Source organism: Zeus faber, assembly GCF_960531495.2.
Source record: "Zeus faber genome assembly, chromosome: 5".
NCBI lineage: Eukaryota > Metazoa > Chordata > Actinopteri > Zeiformes > Zeidae > Zeus > Zeus faber.
The window spans coordinates 31,831,018-31,856,402 of NC_137192.1; the positions used below are offsets into that span (position 1 = coordinate 31,831,018).

The window sequence follows — 25,385 nt, forward strand, 5'->3', positions numbered from 1 at the left end:
TGACGCCTGATGACATCCGATGGATAAATGTCCACAAAGGTGAGATAAAAGAAGCGACGTTGTTTCAAAGTCACAGGGCCGCTGCTGGAACTTTACCTACAGTATGGATCCTTGTGGTGGGGCTGATCCTGGAGCTGTCGCTGCAGGCACCCCGGCCCTCCAGCAGGGCCTGGAGGGGGCGGGGGTGGTCCTCCGGGGGGGCGCAGCGCAATCCCTCGGCGCAGCCCAGCGTGTAGACCCCGCAGGGCTTCCCCGCCGCCAGGGCGGCGGCGGTGCCGACGTCCGCCGGCAGCCGCCTCTGCTGGAGACCCCCGCGGGCCGGGGCCCCCCGACAGGTGGGGCACGGTCTGGGCAGAGTCTCGGCCGCGGTCAGCGGCCTTTGTCCCAAGAGAGCCAGCTGCAGGAGGAGCAGGGCCACGCAGCCGTTCAAGTTCAGAGGCATTATCTTAATTACCCCCCTGGGTGTGAGTGGTCTGCTCTTAAAATTTAATTCAGGAAAGTTGAGTTTAGTAGTGACGAGTCCTTATCCTCCCTTACACCCTTCTTCTCTTCTCTTCCGTCTAATTGTTCATTTCCACCTACGTTTCAGCGAGTCAACAGCAGACGAGGGTGGATGCCAACTTCCTCAAGCGCCGTTCGGGCGATAGTGAGACAGATAGAGCTTGGCAGCGGCTTTTAAAGAGCCGAGACGTGGGGGCAGAGGCATGGGAGGGTGCGCCATGGAGAATGTCAGTCTCGTCGAAACAACCCAGCCCCCCCCTCGCCCTTCGACGCCTTACGCACGCGCCCAAGCGTACGCGGGACGCCTCGTTCCTTTTTTCCGTCACCTTTAGAACGAGAACAGCGTCTAACCCCCACCCCCCGCCCCAGACATAAGTCAACATTCGCGTGGCCTCTCCATTGCTCCGGCTTTTCCAAACGCAAACGCAATCGGCCTGTGGAGCTGATGCCGGCCCGTGGCTGACGAGCGAGGTCATAGGTCAAGCAGCCAGGCCCCCGGTTTGGGCCGAAATTCGAAACGTTTGGCGGCTGAGGCGACAACGCAGTGGGGCGTGCGGGGCGTCGTCGGCCCCCCAAGTGTTGCGCCGGCACATCTCAGGATAACACTTTTGATCCCGCCCCGCTCCGATGGACGACCACTCCGTGCTGGGACCGGGCGATCGTTGGCCCGCCCGGCGCGCTGCCGGTGCCGGTGCCGCACGGGTTAAGAGAACGTGGAGCCCGGCGGCCTCGCAGCGGATTGGTCGAGGAGGCGGGACTTCCGACGGCGGAGCTCGGCCCCCAAATGACGTAGCTCCCCTCGAGAGAGAGGGAAAAAAAAAAAAAAGAAAAAAAAAAAATTTTTTTTTTGGAAGCGAACGAAATCCGACGACGAGGTTGAAGTTGTGAAACGGGAGGGAATAAATGTGACATCAAGGGGATTGGATAGTATGTGGATGAGCTCAGGTAGACTTATGTTAACATTATGTCATAAATCATACCAATGGGGATTTGTTCATGATGTTGGCTCTGCGGGCGGACAGCCAGCGTCCCGAGCGTAGTTGGGTGCTGCGTTCGCGTACACCTAGAAAGTAGGTAAAGTGAAACTTCAATCTTCAATTATTGCTTCGCTCCGAGTCGTCGTAAAAGTTTGACGTTTTCTGGTAGTTCCGCAGATCTCTGGTGCTAAATCGATTACCACGTTGATATTTATATTTCAGTGACAGATGTGTCGGCTTGTGTCCCATGATCGAAAATGTTTTTGTCATTAACATATTTATGAAGCAGTATGAAGAGCCTACATTAAGATCACCGTGTCTGAGAATGGGTGCACCTTTTTCCCCAAAGTGTATTGTGTGTCTGTCTGTCTGTCTGTCTGTGTGTGGGTGGGCGTGTGTGTTTATGTATGTATGTATGTATGTATGTATGTATGTATGTATGTGTGTGTGTGTATATATATTATATTATACATGTACACGTTTTGTCCTTGTCATTGTTTGACTCAAGTTGAGCATTTGAATACATTTCATAAACCTGTTTCTCAATGATTACCTAAGAAACCTAACGGAACAAACTGGTTTGAGTACATTTAGAAACCAGGCGTTGGTTTCGTCCAAAAAAACTCAATTTTTTTTAATCTCATCACAGTCCGTATGGAATAATTATGTGCTCTTTGATTGATAACATCCTTCAAGTCAACTAAACAGCCTTTGTTTACTTCTCTTTCTCCTAGATTTATCAATTCCAGAAAAGATGGATGACATTAATCTTCATTATCGCTTCTTGAACTGGAGGAGACGGATTAGAGAAATCCGGGAAGCGCGGGCCGTGCGGTACCGGGAACGCTTAAAAAAGATGATGAGGAACGGTGACATTCTCAGGTAAACACCAAAAAGCCGACTTGACAACCCAACTATGGCAGCTGTTGAAGAGGTTCCGTCTTTAAATGCACTTTCTTTCAGTGGCAGTTCAGTTTTTCATCTTGCTAAATTTTGCCTATTAGAAATATTTGTACATCTATTTAAAAATTGTATGTAATTGTTTGTAGGTATCAAGGGAATTCAGATGAGGTTGGTTGTTTTGTGGCCCCCCGGCCATTATCAAAAAGAAACCGCTATTTTGAGGTAAGTGTGACATCACTTTTACATATTTTACATACAGTATACTGTATTTACTTTATTTGAATACACTTTTAGAGACAAATGTACCATTATATAACCATCATCTATATATCTATCTATCTATCTATCTATCTATCTATATATATATATATATATATAGTTGGTACCCTTGCAGCTCATTAAAACAATGCTTCATTCCTCCTGAAAAGTGATGAATTAAAAGCAATTTTCTCATGTACACCTGCATGCCTTTGGTTTGTCATAGAGTAAAGCAAAGAAACTGTGAAAATAGATAAATTATTGCTAAAAGGATAAATTATATTCTAAAATGGTCTGGACAGATTTGTTGGTGCCCCTTAGAAAATATGATAAATAATTGGATTATAGTGATATTTGAATCTAACTGTTTTCTTTAATTGGTATCACACACGTCTTCAATGTTATAATCAGTCATGCAGCCTGTTTAAATGGAGAAAAGTAGTCACTCTGCTGTTTGGTATCATCGTGTGCACCACACTGAACATGGACCAGAGAAAGCAAAGGAGAGAGTTGTCTGAGGAGATCACAAAGAAAATGATAGACAAGCATGTTAAAGGTAAAGCTATAAGGCCATCTCCAAGCAGCTTGATGTTCCTGTGACTACAGTTGTAAATATTATTAAGAAGTTTAAAGTCCATGGGACTGTAGCCAACCTCCCTGGACGTGGCCGCAAGAGGAAAATCGACCCCAGATTGAACAGAAGTATAGTAAGAATGGTCGAAAAAGAGCCAAGGACAACTTCCAAAGAGGTACAAGCTGAACTCCAAGGTCAAGGTACATCAGTGTCTGATCGCACCATCTGTCGCTTTTTGAGTGACAGTGGGCTCCATGGCAGAAGACCCAGGAGGACTCCAGTTTAGAACGGAATACATAAAAAAGCCAGACTGGAATTTGCTAAAATGCATATTGACCAGCCACAATGCTTCTGCTGGAATGTTTTTTGGACAGATGAGTCAAAACTGGAGCTTTTTGGCAAGTCACATCAGCTCTATGTTCACAGACAAAAATCAAGCTTTCAAAGAAAGGAACACCATACCTACTGTGAATGGTAGGGGGGATGGTAGCTCAGGCGGTAGAGCTGGTGGTCTAGTGACCTAAAGGTTGCTGGTTCGATCCCAGGCTCCTCCTGCTAGCATGCTGTAGTGTCCTTGAGCAAGACACTTAACCCCTAATTGCTCCTGAAGGCTGCGTCCGTCGGTGTTTGAACAATTGTAAGTCACTTTGGATAAAAGCGTCTGCTAAATGACTAAATGTAAATGTAAATGTGAAAAATGGAGGAGGCTCGGTTATGTTTTGGGGCTGCTTTTCTGCCTCTGGCACAGGGTGCCTTGAATATGTGCAGGGCACAATGCAATATCAAGACTATCAAGGCATTCTGGAGCGAAATGCACTGCCCAGTGTCAGAAAGCTCTGTCTCAGTCGCAGGTCATGGGTCCTCCAACAGGATAATGACCCAAAACACACCCAAGAATGGATAAGAACAAAACATTGGACTACTCTGAAGTGGCCTTCTATGAGCCCTGATCTGAATCCTATGGAACATCTATGGAAAGAGCTGAAACATGCAGCCTGGAGAAGGCCCCCTTCAAACCTGAGACAGCTGGAGCAGTTTGCTCAGGAAGAGTGGGCCAAACTACCTGTTGACAGGTGCAGAAGTCTCATTGAGAGCAACACAAATGGCTTGATTGCAGTGATGCCTCTAAAGGTTGTGGAACAAAATATTAGCTTGAGGGTCCCATCATTTTTGTCCATGCCATGTTTTATTTGTTTTATTATGTCAAATATCCTATTGAATCAAAAATCAAAAGCAGCAAGTCTGATTTCTGTTTAATATGGAATATAAACAATGATGGATGCCAATCCCTTTTGTGAGTTTCAAGTTATTTCAGAGAAAATTGTGGGTTCTCCTTTTTTCGTCGAAGGGTACCAGCAAATTTGTCCAGGCTATTTTAGAATATAATTGATCTCTTGAGCAATAATTCATCTCTTTTCACAGTTTCTTTGCTTTACTCTATGACAAACCAAAGGCATGCAGGTATTCATGATAAATTGCTTTCAATGAGCTGTAAGGGTACCAACAAGTAAGTGTGTGTGTGTGTGTGTGTGTGTGTGTGTGTGTGTGTGTGTGTGTGTGTGTGTGTGTGTGTGTGTGTGTGTGTGTGTGTGTGTGTGTGTGTGTGTGTGTGTGTGTGTGTGTGTGTGTGTGTACACTGCTCAAAAAAATAAAGAGAATACATAATCATTACAATGTAACTCCAAGTCAGTCACACTTCTGGGATATCAACGTGTCTGGTTAGGAAGCAACACTGATTGTGAATCCATTTAACCTGCTGTTGTGCAAATGGAACAGACAACAGGGGGAAATGAGAGGCAAAGATCAAGGCAACCCCCATAAAGGAATGGTTCTGCAGGTGGTGGCCACAGACCATTTCCCTGTCCTCATCTTTTCTGGCTGATTTTTGGTCACTTTTGCATTTTGCCAGTGCCCTCACCACTAGAGGTAGCATGAGGCGGTGTCTGCAACCCACAGAAGTTGCTCAGGTAGTGCAGCTCATCCAGGATGGCACATCAATGCGCGCTGTGGCAAGAAGGTTTGCTGTGTCTCGCAGCACAGTGTCAAGAGCATGGAGGAGATACCAGGAGACAGGCCAGTACACCAGGAGACGTGGAGGGGGCCGTTGGAGGACAACAACCCAGCAGCTATTTGCTCCTTTGTGCAAGGACAAACAGGAGGAGCACTGCCAGAGCCCTACAAAATGATCTCCAGCAGGCCACTAATGTGCATGTTTCGGCTCAAACTGTCAGAAACAGACTCCATGAGGGTGGTATGAGGGCCCGACGTCCACAAGTGGGGCCTGTGATCATAGCCCAACACCGTGCAACCCGATTGGCATTTGCCAGAGAACACCAGGATTGGCAGATTCACCATTGGCGCCCTGTGCTCTTCACGGATGAAAGCAGGTTCACACTGAGCACATGTGACAGACATGACAGAGTCTGGGGATGCCGTGGAGAAGGTTCTGCTGCCTGCAAAATCCTCCAGCAGGACCGGTTTGGCGGTGGGTGAGGGATGGTCTGGGGAGGCATATCCTTGGAGGGCCGCACAGACCTCCATGTGCTAGCCAGAGGTACCCTGACTACCATCAGGTACCGGGATGAGATCCTCAGACCCATTGTCAGACCATATGCTGGTGCAGTGGGCCCTGGCTTCCTTCTGATGCATGACAATGCCTGGCCTCATGTGGCTGGAGTGTGCCAGCAGTCCTTGCATGACAAAGGCATTGATTGACTGGCCTGCCTGTTCCCCAGACCTGAATCCAATCGCGCACCTCTGGGACATCATGTCTCGTTCCATCCGGCGAGGCCACATCGCACTGCGGGCTGTCCAGGAGTTGAGTGATGCCCTGATCCAGGTCTGGGATGAGATCCCTCAGGAAAACATCCGTTGTCTCATCAGGAGCATGCCCAGGCGTTGTAGGGAGTGCATACAGGCACGTGGAGGCCACACCTACTACTGAGCCTCATTTTGAATTGTCTTGAGGAATTTCCACAGAAGGTGGATCAGCCTGTGATCTGATTTTTCCACTTTTATTTTGAGTATGATTCTGAATCCAGACCTCCATGGGTTAATGATTTTGATTTCCATTGATCATTATTATGTTATTTTGTTCTCAACGCATTCCACTATGTAATGAATAAAGATTTTCAACTGGAATATTTCATTCATCGAGATCTAGGATGTGTTGTTTAAGTGTTCCCTTTATTTTTTTGAGCAGCGTGTGTGTGTGTGTGTGTGTGTGTGTGTGTGTGTGTGTGTGTGTGTGTGTGTGTGTGTGTGTGTGTGTGTGTGTGTGTGTGTGTGTGTGTGTGTGTGTGTGTGTGTGTGTGTGTGTGTGTGTGTGTGTGTTGAAAATAAATACCTAGAAAACTTACAAACAATATTTTAACATCTTATAGAAGTGCTTTGCTTTGACAGTTTTTTAACATTGATTCCTTTAATTCTACCTGTAATTCTGATTTGATGGATTGAATATGTCATTGTATGGATTCAACATTTAGTTGGTTAGGTTCACTCGGCATCGCTTTGGAAAGCAAGAATGCATATCAAATAATACTTTGTTAGTAAAATTGTTTTAAGTTGAAGCACCAGTATTAAATGACACCGCAACAGGAGAAACATACTCTAAATATAATCGTCCTGATTAGTGTATTTCCACCTCTTGGTGTTCTTGATGTGTAAAGGATGTTGAAGGAAACAGATGGAATCGACTTTTCACTACTTCTGTGTCTTGGTGATACATAAGAATGAAAGTGAAAGCATTACCTTTTAACGGCAGCGGAAACTTTTAGTCGATTATTTGAGAAACTCTTTTTAATAAACACATTTTCTCAACTTAGATTAAATTGCGCAGGGTTAATTTCAGGTGTTATTACTACTGATTCTTTGTGTAGTTGAAGTCTTTTTTTATACTGCACCACCTCTTATTGTCTTTACAGCACTGGAACTTTGAGATTTGAAAGCCGTAGTTTCACGCTGGCGCAGCAGAGAGCCGCGCTCCCTCACGTTCCCGGGGGGCCTGGTAGTGAGGTCATGGGAAGGGATTAAATGTTTCCTCTTTTCTTGTCCTAAATATGCCAAAACTCTGATCGCAATGTGTTTGACATTAGCGCTCCCTCGGGACGACGGTATTTTGGTGTCACGCTTGATGAGAATATGACGCCTTCCTCCACCTTGTCGTATATGACTGCATGGGCATTTTTGAAAACGACAGATTTAGAAAACATGAAAATCCCGTCTCTATAGGAGCACTTCTTATGTATGTCAGTCAGTGTCGGCTATAAGCAAAGTGCTCAAGGCTTATTGGATAGTTGGTTTTTTTTTCTTTAATAAAACTGTTCATTACACAAACACAACTTGGTCATAATTCAACATCAACAGTTCATTCTTTTGACCAAGTTTGTTTTTCCAAAAGGCAGGTAAAGGAAGGAAACGGTAGAAATAACCACTTCAGTTTTCCTTAATTCCTTAATGTAATATTTGGACAGTGCAATAGTTCACCCCATCTGTTTTTTATTTTTTTTGGAAGGCTGAGAAAACACTTAGAAAACCAAAGTGTACATCAAGATAAATTCTTCACCCAAGAACAAAGTGGATTTCAATAAAAACCCTAAAACCCGTCATGTTGTCTCTCTGTGATGTCCTGTGGCACGTTTAGATAACTATCATCGACACCGGCGTGAGGGGGATGATCGCCGTGGGTCTGGTGCCTCCGTACTACAAGCTGGAGAATCAGCCCGGCTGGCTCCCGCATTCTGTGGCTTATCACGCTGATGATGGAAAGTATGTGACAAACCCTGAAATCTTTATTACTTCATCATTTGCTTTAATCACTATCACTCAATCAAATTGATGGCACGGTTGCCCCCTCGAAAATGATCAGCTGCAGCACAGCTTTCAGCTTTGTGTCATTTCATTTAAATTATTATTATTTATTTTAAGTTCAGTAAAATGTTTATTTTTTTGTTTGATAATTTTGTTTGCTGGTACAAAACTACATCCAGTTTAAAACCAGACAATTTCCTGTCCTGCTTCCCTCCTCAATTATTGTCCGGACAGAAAATTGAGGTGTGAATAGTAATCGGAAAATCCATTCTAGACAATGACTGACCATCAATAATAATGGTGGGTTTGAGTGACCGCTCGAATAAAAAGGTTTCATTTTGAAGTTTTGGTTGTGTTAGAAGTTATTGGTCCAAAATGTTTCTGGCTGTGGAATTGACGACCATGACATATAGTTTGCTTTGAAAGCACGAGATCATGGCTGCTCACCACTCTGCCCTTTTTACAGGCTTTACAACGGCGACAACGTTGGACAGCAGTTTGGGCCAAAATGTAATCGTGGCGATAAAATTGGCTGTGGGATATGCTTTGACTCTTCTGACGATGGACAGATGACAGTGTTTTTTACCAAGAATGGCAAGGAGGTAGGGAACCCCCCCGCCTCCATCTTCCTATTTCGCAAGAGTCATAACTTCTGATTCCTACCCTTTCACGGTAAATGGTGTGATCTACTGAGCAGTGTGTTCAAATCTGTGCCCAGGTCGGCAACGTGGAGATCCCGCAACCCCCCGAAGCTCTCCACCCTGCCGTGGGAATGCACTCCCTGGGGGAAGAGGTGCTGCTGGACCTGCAGGCGGAGTGGCGGAGGGAGGAAGAGGACGGAATGATGATAGTCGATAGTCACGAAGATGACTGGGGCCGTCTCCATGATGTCACGGTAGCGGGCACGGTATGTCCATCGGTACTGGAAGTAGGATTCAAAAATATACATACCAGTTCAAGTTCAAGTTGAAGAGATTATTTGTCACATACACACACGGTCATACATATATGCAGTGAAATGTCAAGAAACCCGGTGATTACACAAGCTCTCGCGCAGGCGGCCTCAAGGGGATTCTGGGTTCTATAATTATATAAAAGAATGAATTGTCTGTGTTGTGTTGAAAAAACCTTTTAAATCCTCCTACATGAAACTCACCTTAACTCACCGCCGTCACTTACCTGGCTTACATCACTAAGTCCTGGCTATTAAAACTATTAGAAGGTATTAAAACTTGGTAAGCGTCTTGAGAGAGGGGGCGTCTTAATTAAACATAGACCCCAACAACATTTACGCAGAAAACATGAACATCATGAGGGTTTTTCAATTCCGACAACTGTCAGCTGGTTGCTGCAGTAAAGCGAACACAGAGGGGGAACAACTGCCTCCGTTTTGAGAGTTTGCCTTCATGCACACGTCTACAGTGGGACGCTGGCTGCTTTGTAGGCTACTGATGTCTTACTTACATTGGAGTCAACTTCAATATTTGATCTAATTTCATGTTACCCAGTCTATCTACGAGGTCGTGTGGTTGATTTAATGTGTGATTTAGCGGAGGCGCGGTTTCACCGCGCCTCCAAAGTCTTTGTTACGAGCCGCGTTTCAGGCGTTAGAATTTCCCCTTTTGGTGTTTCTAAAAGAAGTGATGGACAGGCGCGGTTAAACGGATGTAAATGCGTTCATTCAATGTCGATTGCGCGCAAGTCCGTGCAAGTTTCTGCCCAGACGGTATCTACAACCCAAAAGTGTTCTCATGCAATGCGGGGGCTGTGTCAAAGATGACAGAAGATCCCGAAATAAAATGTACAAAATGAAGCCGCGGTTCGCCACCGCAGCACCGCCGGCAGGAGCGACTCACCTGCATACTTCCCATACCTTTAGATACCAACGACGGCACACGAAAGGGGCTTTTCACGCACCTCCCCTGAAGTGCCCGGATCCTGGCGTTCACGCACGTACCCGACCCCGGCGATAGACGGGGGCAGGATGGCCGATATATGACGAGTAATAAAAAAAAAAAATGAGCAAATGGTCAGAGCATTTAAAGGGAGTAAGGAGACGAGGAGAACTCACCCATGTTTCTTAGTGTTTCATTTTTCGAGTCGCCCCCAGACCACTGCCTCCCGAAATCAGACGCAGTTGGACCTGCAGACGCACAACTGGACGTGTCACCACCTCGGGGCGACCGCGGAGAGGGGGGAGTCTGGAGTCACCTTCAACTCACCGTTAGGACTGACTACATTCGCTGTCCAAGTTTAAGGATCTAAATGCACGTTTGATCGAATCTCCGAATCGAATTTTTTCAAGATGGGGGTTCATTTCATTATAACATATTTATGAATATTCAATATGTAGATGGGCGGTAGTTGCTTGCGTATCCGTACAAAACCGAGCAAATAAGTAAAAAAATGAACGGACTAAAGAGTAGACCGCTGTAAATGTTGAATCAATAAAATAGAGAATACATACAAGACTAAATCATTTGTAAAACCAGAAATGTTTTGTTTACCCAGTATAGTGTGTGCTTACATGCCCAATGCCAGTGTATGACCTGTATAAAATGTAGGTGTTAATTATTTTTGCATCTATTATTGATGCCTCAGATCCATTATTAATACAAGCCGAGGATCATTCCATCACAGTGGGACATATAAATGCATTTTTCTCCAAGAGAAAGCGTTGAACACGCTTCCACGTGCCAGAACGGGGAACGAAGTCACTCTTCTGTGCCGACGGACACGTTTGATAACGTGCGGCCCTTTTGGGTCTCCACTCAACGAAAACAAGCGTCATCACATTTCCGTCCCTGGAACAACACGTGTCCTCCGCTCGTCCCCCTCAGTTGCTGGAGTACGTCGGCAAGGGGAAGAGGATCGTCGACGTGGGCTTGGCCCAAGCCCGCCGGTCCCTCAACACACACTGCCACTACTACGAGTTGGAGATCACCAGCGCCGGTGAGAAGTGTTATATCGCCCTGGGCCTGGCACACAAGGTGAGAGTAGTTTTTTTTCAAGGACCCGTCCCCCTGGTGAACACGCATCTCCCTTACCGTATACGACGCGCGTCTCTCTGTCCGGGTGCCGGGGTTCTCTCCTTTTTTTTTTTTTTTTTTTTTTGTTCTTGCTCTCGCACGTGTTCATCCCTCTCTCCCGCTCAGTTCTGCCCTCAACGTTTCCACTCTAAGTGATGGATGACCGAGGGGGGAAAAACTAACAACAGAATAAATATTATCTCATTTTAGCCCCGTGCTTTGGTTTTCCATATCACACACGCCGTTCCATCACACGCGGACCTGTAATGTAAAATCCAGTTCGGAGATGGCGGGGGCACGACAAAAAAAAAATCCCCGGGGCGCCTCGTTGAAAGATGAAAACCCCGTAATCGCCGCGTCTTCCTGCGTCGAGTCGTTTCGGTTTTCCCCGAACCCTTCTCTGCTTCCGTCCGCGCGTAGCCGACATTCCGACGTCCACCCCAGGCACGAGAGACACAGAAAGACGTGTGAGAAAGCACAAAGTATGCAGTGGGTCCCCGGGCGACGCAATTAATGGTTGTAAGCCCAAATTAATTTGGTTCATTCAGGTAGGCCCCGTCTAAATTGATGACAGGAGCTGGTCGTCGGTATTTTGGAAATAAAGGCTTTGGCTCAGAAAGGACTTGTTGAATGTTTACACAACAGAAACGCCATCGACTGGATTTTGCCTCCGAGTGCCACGTGAGGTCTGCACATCCTGTTTAACACAACTTAAGTATCGGCTAATTAGGAGCCTGACACTATGTCGTTTTAATGACAGAGTTTCGGTGGGAGGGAGCCGGCGTGCGGTCTCCGGGCGGAGAGGCGCGGCGATGCGTCGCCTCCTCGCCGTGACCGTTGCTGCTCATGCACCCGGCCACATTCTGACTAATTAACGGCGTGTTTTTTTCCACCTCTGACGGAGTTGAAACATCGTTTCTGTCAGCGACGCTCCCTCCCCTCCGTCGCGTGTGTGTGTGTGCGTGTGTGCGCGTGTACGCGTGCGTGTGCGCGGTGGGTTGCGCCCGGGGGCAGGAGTGTGTAGAGAATAGAGCTCTGTCATTTCGTCTGATTGTTTTCCTGGAATTGATTTTTGGAGTTGTCTGCGGTTTTTTTCCCCTTCCCTCTGACGGCGCGCTATAAATCCATCGGTTCCGTGTCACTCCTGCTGATTCATTCCAACCCCGTCCGCCTCCTGCCGTGCGCAGCGCGGCGTGTTTTTTTTCTCGACAGTCTGCTGATAGGGGCCATTAGCTGTGAAACAATCAAAACAAGGGTGTCTGTTTCCTCGGGATGACAAACGCCGAGGTCCGTTCGGCGGTGAAAGGGGCTTCGAAACCTCGCCGGGACCCTCTTCTCGCCGGTCAACCGCGCAATGTGTTCGCTGCATTCTTTTGAATTGTATTTTTTTTTCGCCGTCTCCTGTTTGATTGTCTATTTCCTTTACCCTGCTCGTCATGACGATCGTTTATTCGAACGGCTGCGATGGTTTTGAGGCCGGGGAGCGCTGACACAGCTGTTTGTGTCTAAGTGGAAAGTAAAACCGGCCCAGAGTCCACGGACCGTGAAATGTTTAGGCTTCGGAAAACATTCCGAGGGGCAGCGGTTCTCAACTGCTGGGTCCCGGTCCAAAACTGGGTCGCGGATCCATTCCGCAGCTGTATGCTTCCCAAAAAATAAAAAAAATAAAAAATCTGCGACATTTACTTTGCAAACTGTTTTCACAGTCAAGCAATGTGGATTTCTGTACAATTTCTCTACAAAATCTTATTTTAAATGATATTATTTTGTAATAGTCTTTAAATGATGCCTGATCCTAGACCAGTTGAGAACCACGGCCCTGGAGAACAGAGATGGCAGACTGTCCGGTAGAACAGTACAAAGAAGGAAATCCTTTCACAGTGGAAATGCCCATAAAAAAATGGTGGATCTGTTGTTTGGGCAAAAGCCTCTTAATGTATTGCTGTATGTAAGACTTAAATGGGGGAGGGTCGTTTTGCTGCTGGTTTAAGTTTTAAAGGGGTTGTTTCCATTCCCATTTAACCTTTAAAATGAGACAGAACATACACAAACACATCATATCGGTATGCAAAGTGATGCTGTGTCCTTGCTCGATATAAATTCACTTCTCATTCACAGCACTATCCCAAAAACCGACACCCAGGTTGGAGCAAGGGATCCATCGCCTACCATGCCGGTGAGTGGTGGAGGAGGGCGTGCTTCATTTGACCCCTGAACTGATTTTATTTTTTTTTTATAATAGAGTCGATGACTATGAAAATAATATATTTTATTTGATCATGGTTTTTAACATGGTCAGAAGGAAGACAATGACAAAAACAAATTTAACAAAACCCGCTACTTATCTGTGAGAGATCTGATATGGTAAATCCAGGTCTATCTATCATCTTTGATTGTGGGATTGATTTTCCAATCGACGGCAAAATAATAAACATATTGTGATGGATGGGTATTAACAAATTAAATTGCAAAGTTGTCAAATATCTTAATAAGCGCTAACAGACCCTTGTGTGGACAATCTGCAAAGAACAAGAGATGAGTCATCTTAACTTGCATTCCTCCTAGATGATGGGAAGCTGTTTCATGGCAGCGGAGTGGGGGACCCCTTCGGGCCCTGCTGCTTTGAGGGGGACATCATGGGCTGTGGCATCATGTTTCCACGCGACTACAACCTCGACGCCGGTGAGAGTTCATACCCTCGGGGCGATTTCAAAAAAGGATTGCGTGGCTTTTGCGGCCCCGTCGTCTGTGCCTCTGTCAGAAAAATGTGTGGTCGGCAAAACGGCCACACATGGGTTTAATAGGAAGCATGCACTTACAGCACGCCGCGCCGTGTCTGTACGCTGCGGCAACACGTCCAGTGGACTTCTACCATAACGGGGCGACGCGGTTGGGACACCCGGTCTCTCCGTGCATCTGTGCCCCCGGGGTCGACTCCCAACAGGGTCTCACCCGGGGCGCCGGACCATTTCCATTACTTTGCAACTCCAAATGTTGACAGGTATGCCTACTGGTCGCGCAGCAGGGCGTGCTTGATGGCCGTGCTTGATGGCCGTGCTTTATGGCCGTGCTTTATGGCCGTGTTTGTGCTGCCATGTCATTCGCCCAATATCTTTTGTGAATCGGACGCTAAGACGGGAAGCAATTGATACGCAGTTCATGGAGCTATTAGCGGCCGTAATCCATTTCTCTGTGAATTCGCCCCTCGCTGCACAAACACTTATTGAGAAATCCAGACCATACGTATCACGCATCCTTAATGTGTTTCCCTGTTGTTTGACATTCAGATGACATTGAGGATTGGGACCTGGAAGCAGAATCAAAGCACACTCAGGTGCAGAATGACCTGTACGCAAATAATGAAGATGAGGAGGAAGATGGAGGGGACATGGAGGGGAGGAAGGTCATGGTGAGGATCCAGGATCAGAAACCGGACAATTTGCTGTATATCAAAGCTAATAGTTTGGGGGCTCACAAACCTTTCCGTGCTCACCCCTTGTGTTCGAACAGGTGTTCTTCACCCGAAACCGGAAGGTGGTTGGTCGCAGGGAGGTGTCGCTCCCGGCGGGGGGGTTCTACCCCACCATCGGTATGATGAGCACCGGAGAGAAGGTCAGAGTGGACCTGCACCCCCTCAGCGGCTGAACAGGGTAGAGCCGAGAAGAGAAACTAGAGTGAGAGGTGTTGGAAAGAAAGTGTTCAATATAGCCATTTCAATATAGTCTACAACTTTCGACAAAAGAAACCCGGGCCATCAGAAATATTCTTTCAGAATGATACTACGGTACATAAGAAAGGACCTAATAGTTTGATAGGAGTTTATTTAAATACCACTGCCAGTGTCGCTGATTTTGGCATTTGGATCACAGAATAAAACGAATCTATGGCCCGCCACACTAAAATCCAGATGATAAAAAGATTAAGACGCCTTTGCACAAGGTTTGTTGATGGGAGTTGTTGTAGGCATTACTGTTTTACTGCCACCTAGTGGTGATAAGGAGAATTTAAGAAAGACAATTTCTCTTATTTTCATTTCCTATAAAGCTACAGAATGTGTGAATCTTGATTATTCACTGTGACAGGACACCGAAGCCAGGTTTGTCTGGTGAACAATGATGCAGCAGAGAAGCAAATCTGAGCAACATTGCTGGCAGTGTTGCTGATAAAACATGAGCCAGATGCAATTTTTGTAACCACTTCACAAAAGCTTGTGCACTAATCTTTATTCGAAGTGGTAAAAATATTTTTTTATCTCAAGGTTTGTGTTCAAGAAAGATTGAAAGACAAGATGAAAGATCACACCTGCCCTTGTGCTGTTTACAGTAGCCCATATCTGTCTTCGGTACGTGGTCTTCAAACTATTATAAAAATGTAAACAATACGAATCAAATCTGGCCTTATAAAGGTCAGCGCTGTATGATGCTGTATGAGGCTGGAGGCTTGTTACCATGTACAACAATCCTGGCCATTCAAAATACCTTTTTATCCCAAAGATACTATAAATTCATGCCGTCATGAACCTGCAACGATTGATTATTATACTTATTAATATGTCAGAAAATTCCTGGGCATATGTCTGAAATAGTTGATGTCCATTAATGATTTAACACCCTAAACATCCATTACATAGGTCAGTTTCCATTGAATTAATAAAAAACAGTTAAGTTCTATATTTAATTGCATATAAAAAACACCAAAGCCACCAACGTAATGTACTAAATCCCAATTCATCTTAAAAATAGCAGTATAGTACCATAATTGTATAGTACAACTTAGCAGTATTGTTTGTTGAAATGCTTTACTGTAAATTATTTTACAATTTACATCTTTTATTGTGCCATCCAAAAGTAAAGAAAGAATATAAGAATAAGACAATATCAGATGTATAGTAGTTCTTTAAGAAGCTACTCCACTTGGCTGTGCCACTTAGTAAAAATGTTTAACTGTTTAATTCTGAAATCACATGATATTAGCAACTCTCAGGTTCTATATATGCTGAAAATAATTATTTAATTTCAATTTTTTATATCATATTTAACTGTACGTGGGTTTTCTCCAAGGGTGATTATCCATTATATACTTCTCTTTAAATGACCTGCAATTTATAGATGGCAACTTTTTGTATGTGGCTTTCACTTATAAAGCGGCGCTTCTTTAAAAGCAAACCTAGGTTTGCCTGTCAGGGTTTGAAAATGTTTGATGCCAAATCGGTGTAAAATTGTACCATTTGTTTGAGAAAATGTTTTAAATGATCAGCATCTTGATTTGTGTTACTGTCAAAATCAGACTCTAACTGCAAACCGGCACAATCAGAAAGGGTTTGGAGTAATATATTTGGTGGTACTTTTAATTTAAAATAAAGAGGCCTCCTTTTTTTTGTTAATTTGCTTTTTGCTCACGTTAATTGCATCATTTTTAAGATTGCTTGCACGATCACACTTGAATTTTAGGAAGTGCCACATTAAAGTTCAAAGACTAAAGCAGTACAACAAACCTGAAAAACACATTTGGTGACGGAGGACCGAAAGCCATACTTTGTGCAATTCAAATGACGATGATTGCCAGGAGGATTTTGAAAGGGAGGATTTTGTCCAAATGTTGACCGCTGCCTTGAATTACTTAATTTCAAAGCACAAGCAATAGTAATGTGCTGTATATCATCTTTGAATTGTGTAAATGTATACAATGTTTAAATACTTAATAAATGAAAAAGCATAATTAAATTACAACAGAATCATGTATAGATGATTTTATTTGATTGATTCCTGACACAGCTCTTTATCTCATAAGATGATGCATTTTCATATTAGTTCAACAACTGTATGAATTAATTTGATTAATTTTAGTTTATTAATTTTAGTTGAGTCATTTTTTTTTTTCTACATAGAGATCAAGTATGAAAAATATGTATCAAGTTGTAAACTAAAGAGGCTACATGTGATGTTATTTCAAGAAGTCAAATAATGATGCTGATGCAGGTTTTCACATATTACACATATTTATCGCAACTATTTTCCCAGATTCCTTTACCTTAAGAACACTAAATACGGGCATACATGTCGAAAATATAAGAGTCGAGCCCGACTAGTAAAAAAATAAAAAAGAGCCGTCTTAACAAGTTTGGAATAAACGGCGTTGTTAGTAAGAGCGTAAAGAACCAACATTCTGTTGACGTGTGCAAATCTTTGAATCGTTATTCATGCAATCAACTGAATCCATTGCAAGTATCTTTTAGACTACCCACATTTACGTGTCTTTTTGTTTCAACGTAGCCAAGTCTGAACAGTCAAATATTAGTCCTTTTAAATCGTGTGCAAATGAGCCTTCCTATGTCCGCTTGTACATATAAAAAAAAATCATGACCAATTTTTTTTATACAGCAAAAAATGGCACATCATGAGGCATGTTGAGATGTTACGCTTGAGGACAGAAATCAGGAGGTCATGAATAATTAAAGGCTAAGAGAAGCATCGGCAATGTCCAGAGTATATGTTGCAGCCGTGTATTTCAAAGGAAACCCAAAATGCATAGTCTAAATAGAATGTTGGGGATAAAAACAGACCTTCATCAAATCTTTGAAGCAATTCACAAAGTGCCTGATACTAAACAGAAACATACAATGTACTGCTCTATATATTAGGATAAATTTGCATTAGCTCATTACTCATTATCTCATTTTCTCATTCACATTGTAGGCAGTCGTGGAAAATCCCCATAACCACTAATCGTTTTACTCCATGGAGGACAAAAACCTGCCTGCATTACCAAGTCCCCCATGATAATAGAAAATCACTGAAAATGTAGACTAACAAACCGAAAAACAAAAAGGTTGTTCCATAAAACAAAGCGTTGTACAGAACGTTAGACAAGGCTTTGACTCAGACATCCTCTGTCAGCTTGGCTTGTGGAGAAGTTTCCACAGTGGGGATGGGTTGTTGTCCTGCGGTACCATCGGCTTGCTGCGTTGCTGCTGACGGCTCCCCTTTATCTCTTGGCTTGTCTTGGTCCTCATCTGGCTCCCCATCGGACTTGGGTGTCCTGTGAGGCCGATGGCCGAATCATTCATCCTTGTTTGCTTTGGCCAGAATCAACTGCATTGAGTGGGGCTTGCAGTAGAGTTTTCCATCATGGGTGTAAAAGTTATGAAGACTAAAAAGCAGAGGTGGAAAACGGTCGTTAGATACTCGGCACTAGAAATGTTTTTGTGGGCACAAATGTCCTTAGACGAATGAAGAGTCGGCCGCCAATGACGCCAATATCAGGCATATACGTATAGGAGTATATTTAATGAGTATAGATACAATATGTCATGCCGAGTACCATGACATATGACACATTGACGCACCCACCTGAGCCCAATTTTGCATTGGGTGCAGCGGAAGTAGAGTTTGTGGTAGAGCTTCTGGCTGGCCAGCATTCTCTCCGCTGGGAGCACGGTCCTCGAGCACGCAATGCACGTGTCACTCACTAGTGAGCGGGACTCCTGAACATACACACAAGCAAATATCACACAATTACTTTTAATTTGAACTGAAACAGACCGGCACTAACACTCGACACGTGTTTGTTTAGAGGACCGACCTACCATGGATGCCTCCTGAAAGAGAGCAATTGAACAATACGGCTATAAAAGGTTAACTGAAGTGAACATGAAGCAGGATCAGTCAAATAGTCCCTTTAGAGCTTCTCTGCTCTTGGACCTTTGTGAAACTTCCATTTCACATTAATTGTAACTTTATGCAGACAATGGTTTGACAACGGTATCAGTGTGTTGATAACGATGTAGCTCATTGAAAAGAGAGACTGTCGGGTGAGTGGGAAGACAAAATGCATAGATGGATTATATGTAAGTCATTACTGTACGTTCTCGTGATCCCAAACTAGCAGTCTGAGTCCATATTGGTCGGTGAAAATAATGGATCAGAACAGTATTCTGCCTGGGAAACCATTAATGTTTAGGACTTGGAATTGGAAAAAGTGGTATCAGTCGATGCCCATTATGGATGTTAATGGGTTGCGTGCAGTTGTCATGAGCATTATGGAAAAGACAGCCATTCCTTGTCAGGTGAGGAAGAGGAAGTTTTATCCCTCTCCTAAGTTCTTTAGGAAAGACCCTGCCAGGCCGAGCACATCTGGCACCTACACCGGAGGCGGGGGGCCCATCCCCGTGCCCTCGCTCCGGGGGAGCCGCGGACCGAGTGCTCGCTGAAGCGGCGAGGTCCGTGCTAGGGGGCGCTGTAACCCAGGTGTACAGTATATCCGCGTTTGTAACAGACCGTTATGGAGACGGGACCGGTAAGGTTCAAATTTGTCCGGTAAAATAAATTCTGTTCGGACACCGGACCGGGCTGTACGACAGTGGTGTAAAAGTGCAATTGCACTCAGGAACTGTAGGGGCGCCAAATCCCAAATGCCAAAAGTTAGATAGTGCTGCTCCAACTCCAGGTTTCTAGCGCTTGACTAGTTCAGAAAGTTTGTAATTTGCTTATCGCCTGGGTTATTGGTTTAAAGGTTATCAGTGGGTGTACAGTCATAGGAGTTAGGGCTCGACAATCAATCAGTCATTGGATTTAGTTGTTCATATTCATACATAAAAATGGCTGAATAAATAATTTGCACAGACTGCATAGATTCATTTATTTTTGCTAAAACATTATTAGACGCCGTCATTAGACGGTGATATAAATAGTAAATACAAATATTGTATATCATAAATAATGTAACTAATCATGAAGATTCAATCTTTAATTTATAAGCGCATTTTGAGTAACTCAAGGACACTTTGTAAAAAGGATTGTATAACATATATGGATATAACAAAATGACAATAAAAAAACACTCAAGGTTCAATGCACTATATGAAGAACAGAAAGAAATGCAGACCATTTAAAGGGGACAATAAAAAGAAAATTAAAGAAAATGCAAGGCAAAAAGGACGAGTTTGGGGTTTTTGACAGCAGTCACCAGGTGGGCTTGCCTGGTCTTGCCAGACAGGTTGTTCCAGGGCCAAAGGGCCTGAATGGAAATCACGTCTGATCTTGGTGCCGGTCTTGTTTGGTGAAATTCCCACCTGTTCAAAATGTGCCGAAGGGATTATCAATAGAATTTTAGCAACACACCCTAAATGAGACGGGCAGCCAGTGGAGGAACTATGTGTTCATGTTAGTTCCCGCTAGCGGCTGCAATACGCAAGGTGTATTTTAAGAATGATCGTCTCTTAGCTCATGGGTCAGTCAGACTAAATACTATGAGATGTACGCTCAAAAGTGAATTTATTCCGGTTTGCGCGTGACGTGTCAGAGAGAGCCTCCTGTAACGGCGTCCGGAGTAGGCGCAAAGGAGCATTCCATCAAAAAGTACAGTATTCTTAAGCCGCTTCCCAACAAATTAGGGATTTTTTTTTTTAAGGTGCCAAAGTGAGGACCGGGCCACTTCATTACCCCTGGACACGAAGGGACCTCCAGCGTGCGCGCGTCAGAAGTGCTGCTGGGCAAAGCAGACGAGGAGCCGGCTCAGAGCTTGATCCCGGACACATAAGAGAGGGAGGAATGAGGACAATTAAAAGTGCCGCCCCGCCGGCCTCCTCCAGCTGCATGGTGGAGTCCTGTCCCGCTGCTTTCTGCTTCAGCCTCAGATGCACATAAAAAGTACAATGAAAAAAACAAACAAACACCGGTACATGCACGCTATGTCAAAGCGTCGACTGGGTTGTCATGGCGACGGGTTCCATATAAATTAGCCCGCTGAAGAGGAAGCTTTTTGAGACGCCACCCACAGTCTAAATCTAACGCACACACCCAGCGAAGGTTGAGCTTCTCCTTTTGACGATGAGTAGGTGCAAATTACATTACATTACCATTACCTTGCATTTAGCAGACGCTTTTATCCAAAGCGACTTACAATTATTCAAACACCGACGGACGCAGCCATCAGGAGCAATTAGGGGTTAAGTGTCTTGCTCAAGGACACTACAGCATGCTAGCAGGAGGAGCCTGGGATCCAACCAGCAACCTTTAGATTACTAGACCACCAGCTCTACCTCCTGAGCTACCATCTCAAATGTGAGATGTGAAGTTTTCTCCATTTTTAAGATGGCAGTTGGAAAGCGCGCTGTAAATTGCCCGACGTGATCTTCCATCATGGGGGAAAGAACAGAAAGAGGAAGGAAAAATAAAATCGATTGCGACATCACAGTAGAAAGTAACGCGAGAGAGTTTGATTGTTATGTCAAACGCCGGCCTCCGGGAAGCAGCCGCAAGGACGCCAGGCCAATAACTGCTCAAACCGCATTGTCAAGAGATTGCTGGAGAGGCCCAGAAAGTTGCACCTGAAAACGTTGAGAAGCTCACAAAAAAGGAGCAGAGCCGTCGGGCTCGAGAGGTGGGTCTTTAAAGAGCAGAACGCTGGAATGCAGGAACATTCCTGACCCGGGGCGATGGAGCTCGTTTTCAGCTGCGAGAGATAAGATGCACAACCTGAGTGGGAAACGAGAGCTGCACCTAGAAAGGCACGGCGTCAAAAGCTTGACAAAGGAAGGCGAAGTCCCAAAAGAATATATGGTTGTGAACGGATATTATTTAAAGCTGCTAAAGCAGCTCTTTTACCACATCTTTTTTCTTTTCAAATAGCTACTTTATGATTTATGATTGTGATCTCATTCATTATTTCCAGCATTGAATGCGGCCTTTTATTGCAGTATCATTACTACTCTGCAAGAAAACAGCTCCAGTGGCGATGACGTGACTCAAGTATAATCTGCATTGAAAAAGTCAAACAGAAAGGAGACAGAGACCAGCTCGGCCTGAAAAATACAATATTTCTAATTTGACCATGGGTCAAACAACAAACACAAAATAAATGCAACAAACACGTGTTTGCCATTGACATGCTGTATGCTGAAATATTATAATACTACTATACTATCCTATCCTATACTATACTATACTATACTATACTACACTAAACTATACTATACTGTCCTACAGTATACTATTCTATACTATCCTATGCTTTCCTATACTATCCTATACTATATTATCTTATCCTATGCTATACTACATTATACTATCCTATCCTATCCTGTACTATCTTATACTATTCAAGATTCAAGAGGTTTATTCGTCACATACATATACTTACTTTCATACATATATGCAGTGAAATGTCAATGCAATGCACCCGGTGATTACACACTATGTACTAGACTGAACACAGTTACTACCTAAGAATTTCTACTTGACCAACTAACTGATTCCTAAAACGCAATGCAGTAAGTAAGTCGAATAATATAGAATGAAATAAAATAAGAACTCAAAGTCTATACTATGCTAGCCTATACCATCCTGTACTATCCTTTACTATATTATCCTATACTATACATACTATCCTGTACTATCCTTTACTATATTATCCTATACTATACTATACATACTATCCTGTACTATCCTATACTATACTATCCTATCCTGCACTATCCTGTACTATCCTATACTATACTATACTATACTAGAATACTATATTCTATATAAATAATATAGAATACTATATAAATATTATATATTTTATTTATTTTTTTCCTAGGACATATTGTGTGCTATCACCGGGTGCGTTGCATTACATTTCACTGCATATATGTATGAAAGTATGTATATGTATGTGACAAATAAAAAATCTTGAATCTTGAATCTTGAATCTATACTATATTATAATATGCAAGATAGAGTTTCCTGCATGAGAAAACAGCAACACATCTTTTCGCATTTTCCTCAAGAGGTTTCTGAAGCCGTGACAGTCAAAGCCCAAGAGAGATGTGAATGAACAAAGAAGCACAGCTATCAGAGCTGTCCAAAGGAAATAAGAGGCCACGCAAAATGTTGGTGTGCCGCAGTATTGGATTGGACGCCGGGCCTTGTTCTTAATCGAGGGGGTGTATGTGTTCAAAAGTGCTCTACGATCTTTACACCAAATTGATTGTAACTTTTCCACCAAAGTGTTCACTTCTAAATTTCTCCCTTTGACTGTATTTGCTGCCCACAACCGCAAATCCGACAAATGTTAAGGTCATAAAGTAAAATGGGAAGGGAGTCAGAGTGAGATCATTCACAAATGAGATGCAGGAGAAATGTCAGGCTTGACGGATGAGGCAAAGCCTGTTTATGAATGGCAAATTATTCTCCATCTCTCGTTGCCACACGCCCACACAGACAGACGCTTAACTATGATGGTTATGAACACATTCCAGAGAGAACGACAGGGGGCAGCACAGACACTGCCAGCGTGAGGTTATGTTTCTCCCTCCTCGGACATCATCCCCGGGCCGCTGAGGTGGCGCCCGCTCCCGCCGTCGACTTCAGCACGCTCAGATCGCCCCGACGCAGGGTCGGTGTCACAGTGTCCGTCCGTCCCCCCGGCGGGTGCTGAGGAGGAGGAGACATGAACCGCTGTGAGAGCGTTGTCAAGCAGCGCGCTGGTGGAGACGGAATGCGTTCTGCTGTAGAACACATTGGGGGAGGCGCAACAGCCCTCCCACTGGCCTCTTCTACTCGCGCTAGACGAAGACGCAGAAGTGGCCATGGAATAGACCCTAGACTGCATTCCAGTCAACGCGGCAATGTAATTCCCCCCCTCCCTGCAGAGGTCTCCTCAAGATGATCATCACGCTTTACCAGATATGTCTGGATAGGGCAATGCATTTTCATTTAAATGCCGAAATCAACCAATTGCTGTTTTCACTTTTAGAAAGACAGTTTAGGTCGGCATTACCTTTTCACCCGACCAAGATGAACCACTGCTGTGAAAACCTGTGAAATCTGGCAATGTGATTTTTTTCATGTAGAGGATTCTTCCACCCTATACCACGAATCCCTTAAAAGTCTGGTATAAGCAAGTCAAAGACATAACTGCGGAAAGTTGAAGTAAAAAAAAATTGGGATCAACAGCGAAATAGATGAAACCCAACAAAGCGGGGAAGAAAAGTAAAGGAAACCCAACATAGACAGGGAACAGATGTGCAGTCCCTGTCTTTGCGAGGCAACCCCTGCTTAAAAGGCTCGACAGTGAGTAGATTGTTCACCTTGCACGGTACCGGAAAAAAAAAAAAAAAAAAATTCAAACAGAAAACCTTGTTGGGGGCGAAGGTGAAGCGAGGTGTGATCTCAACGGGAGTCCTCTGGCGACTGCTGCTCTGCTGAACTGAGGAGAAACTCTCCAAAAAGTCTGTATCTATACCCACGAGCCCAACCCCAGAGAGAGAGAGAGAGAGGGAGAGGGAGAGAGAGAGAGAGAGAGAGAGAGAGAGAGAGAGAGAGAGAGAGAGAGAGAGAGAGAGAGAGAGAGAGAGAGACAGACTACCCAGGACACCAGAGCCAGAAATGACACATGCAGGAAAATGTTGGCTTTGCGATGTTTTCCCAGTTGCATTTCTACTTCCCCAACACGCGGTTATACATGTTATATTGTAATAAGTCCTTCAACGATTGCAATACGGCAATTATATTTGTGTTTTCAATGGAGCTACGAGCCGTGCACGTGTCTTTGTTGCACTGGAATGGACTGCCTGGCTGCAGACTAGTCGTTATTAAATGGTTCATTTGGTTAACTGACACCACGTTCTGAAAATATGAACCCATTAAACCGCCCGGGTGAGTCAGCGAAACCACACCCCAGCCCTCTCCTTACAGGTGGACACGTGGTCACCATCGCTCCGACACACCTCACATATCCACGTCTCTATGTGAAAGATCTATGATGTGGAATATTGTACTTTTCATGCAGGTTTGTGGGGAGAAAATATATATATCTACAATATTTTACACCGGAATTTGAATTAAAGAAGCAAATTTTAACTAAGCCTAAAAGGTCTATAAAGCCCAAAACAACCTCTAGCCTCTTAAGGAGCACTGCATATTAAAAGTTATGTATAATCCCTGTAAAGGAGGGCTGCAGCCTCTTGGAAGGATCAAACGTGACCTGCATGTTTTCACTTTCAGTTGAACGCATTTAGTAAACACTTCAGATATCAACCGTTGCATTACCTTGAACTCCCGCATTTTGGTTTGATCCCCTTCTCATCTGTGTTCACTCTTTCAAATCCTCAGAACTCTAATTTGCAGTTGGAACTGCAGAGAGCGATGCCAGGGGATTATTCTGAATTAGGATTATGGGCTTGACTGCCCGTCCAGTGCAGCAAGTGGCCAATGAGAGGTCGCTCAGGACAAGACATTTGCCCCAGACTGTCAGCATGGGGTCCGAGCCCACTGTGTGTGTGTGTGTGTGTGTGTGTCACACCACTGCAATAGTTTTACATAAAGCGTACACTATATGAAGCAAATTTTA

General features: G+C 44.3%; 1 protein-coding gene across 2 annotated transcripts; it reads left to right on the plus strand.

Annotated features, from left to right (window-relative positions):
- Positions 1-1,365: 1,365 nt before the first annotated feature.
- Positions 1,366-16,654, plus strand: LOC307230993 (SPRY domain-containing protein 3-like). Of its 2 annotated transcripts, none has more exons than XM_080001506.1 (11): positions 1,366-1,446; positions 2,213-2,360; positions 2,528-2,603; positions 7,856-7,980; positions 8,489-8,624; positions 8,741-8,929; positions 10,863-11,012; positions 13,170-13,227; positions 13,617-13,733; positions 14,339-14,460; positions 14,562-16,654. In XM_080001506.1, exons 1-11 carry the CDS (start codon positions 1,431-1,433, stop codon positions 14,694-14,696), a joined length of 1,272 nt encoding a protein of 423 aa, XP_079857632.1. In that variant the 5' UTR covers positions 1,366-1,430; the 3' UTR covers positions 14,697-16,654. The 2 variants fall into 2 exon arrangements, with proteins under 2 accessions (XP_079857632.1, XP_079857633.1); XM_080001507.1 differs by having other exon boundaries at positions 1,417-1,571.
- The last annotated feature ends 8,731 nt before the right edge of the window (positions 16,655-25,385 follow it).

Excerpts from the sequence above, each read along its gene's own strand:
- LOC307230993 (XM_080001506.1), top strand. Across the intron at positions 2,361-2,527 it reads AGGAACGGTGACATTCTCAG|GTATCAAGGGAATTCAGATG; the intron begins GTAAACACCAAA and ends AATTGTTTGTAG. Across the intron at positions 7,981-8,488 it reads TATCACGCTGATGATGGAAA|GCTTTACAACGGCGACAACG; the intron begins GTATGTGACAAA and ends CCCTTTTTACAG.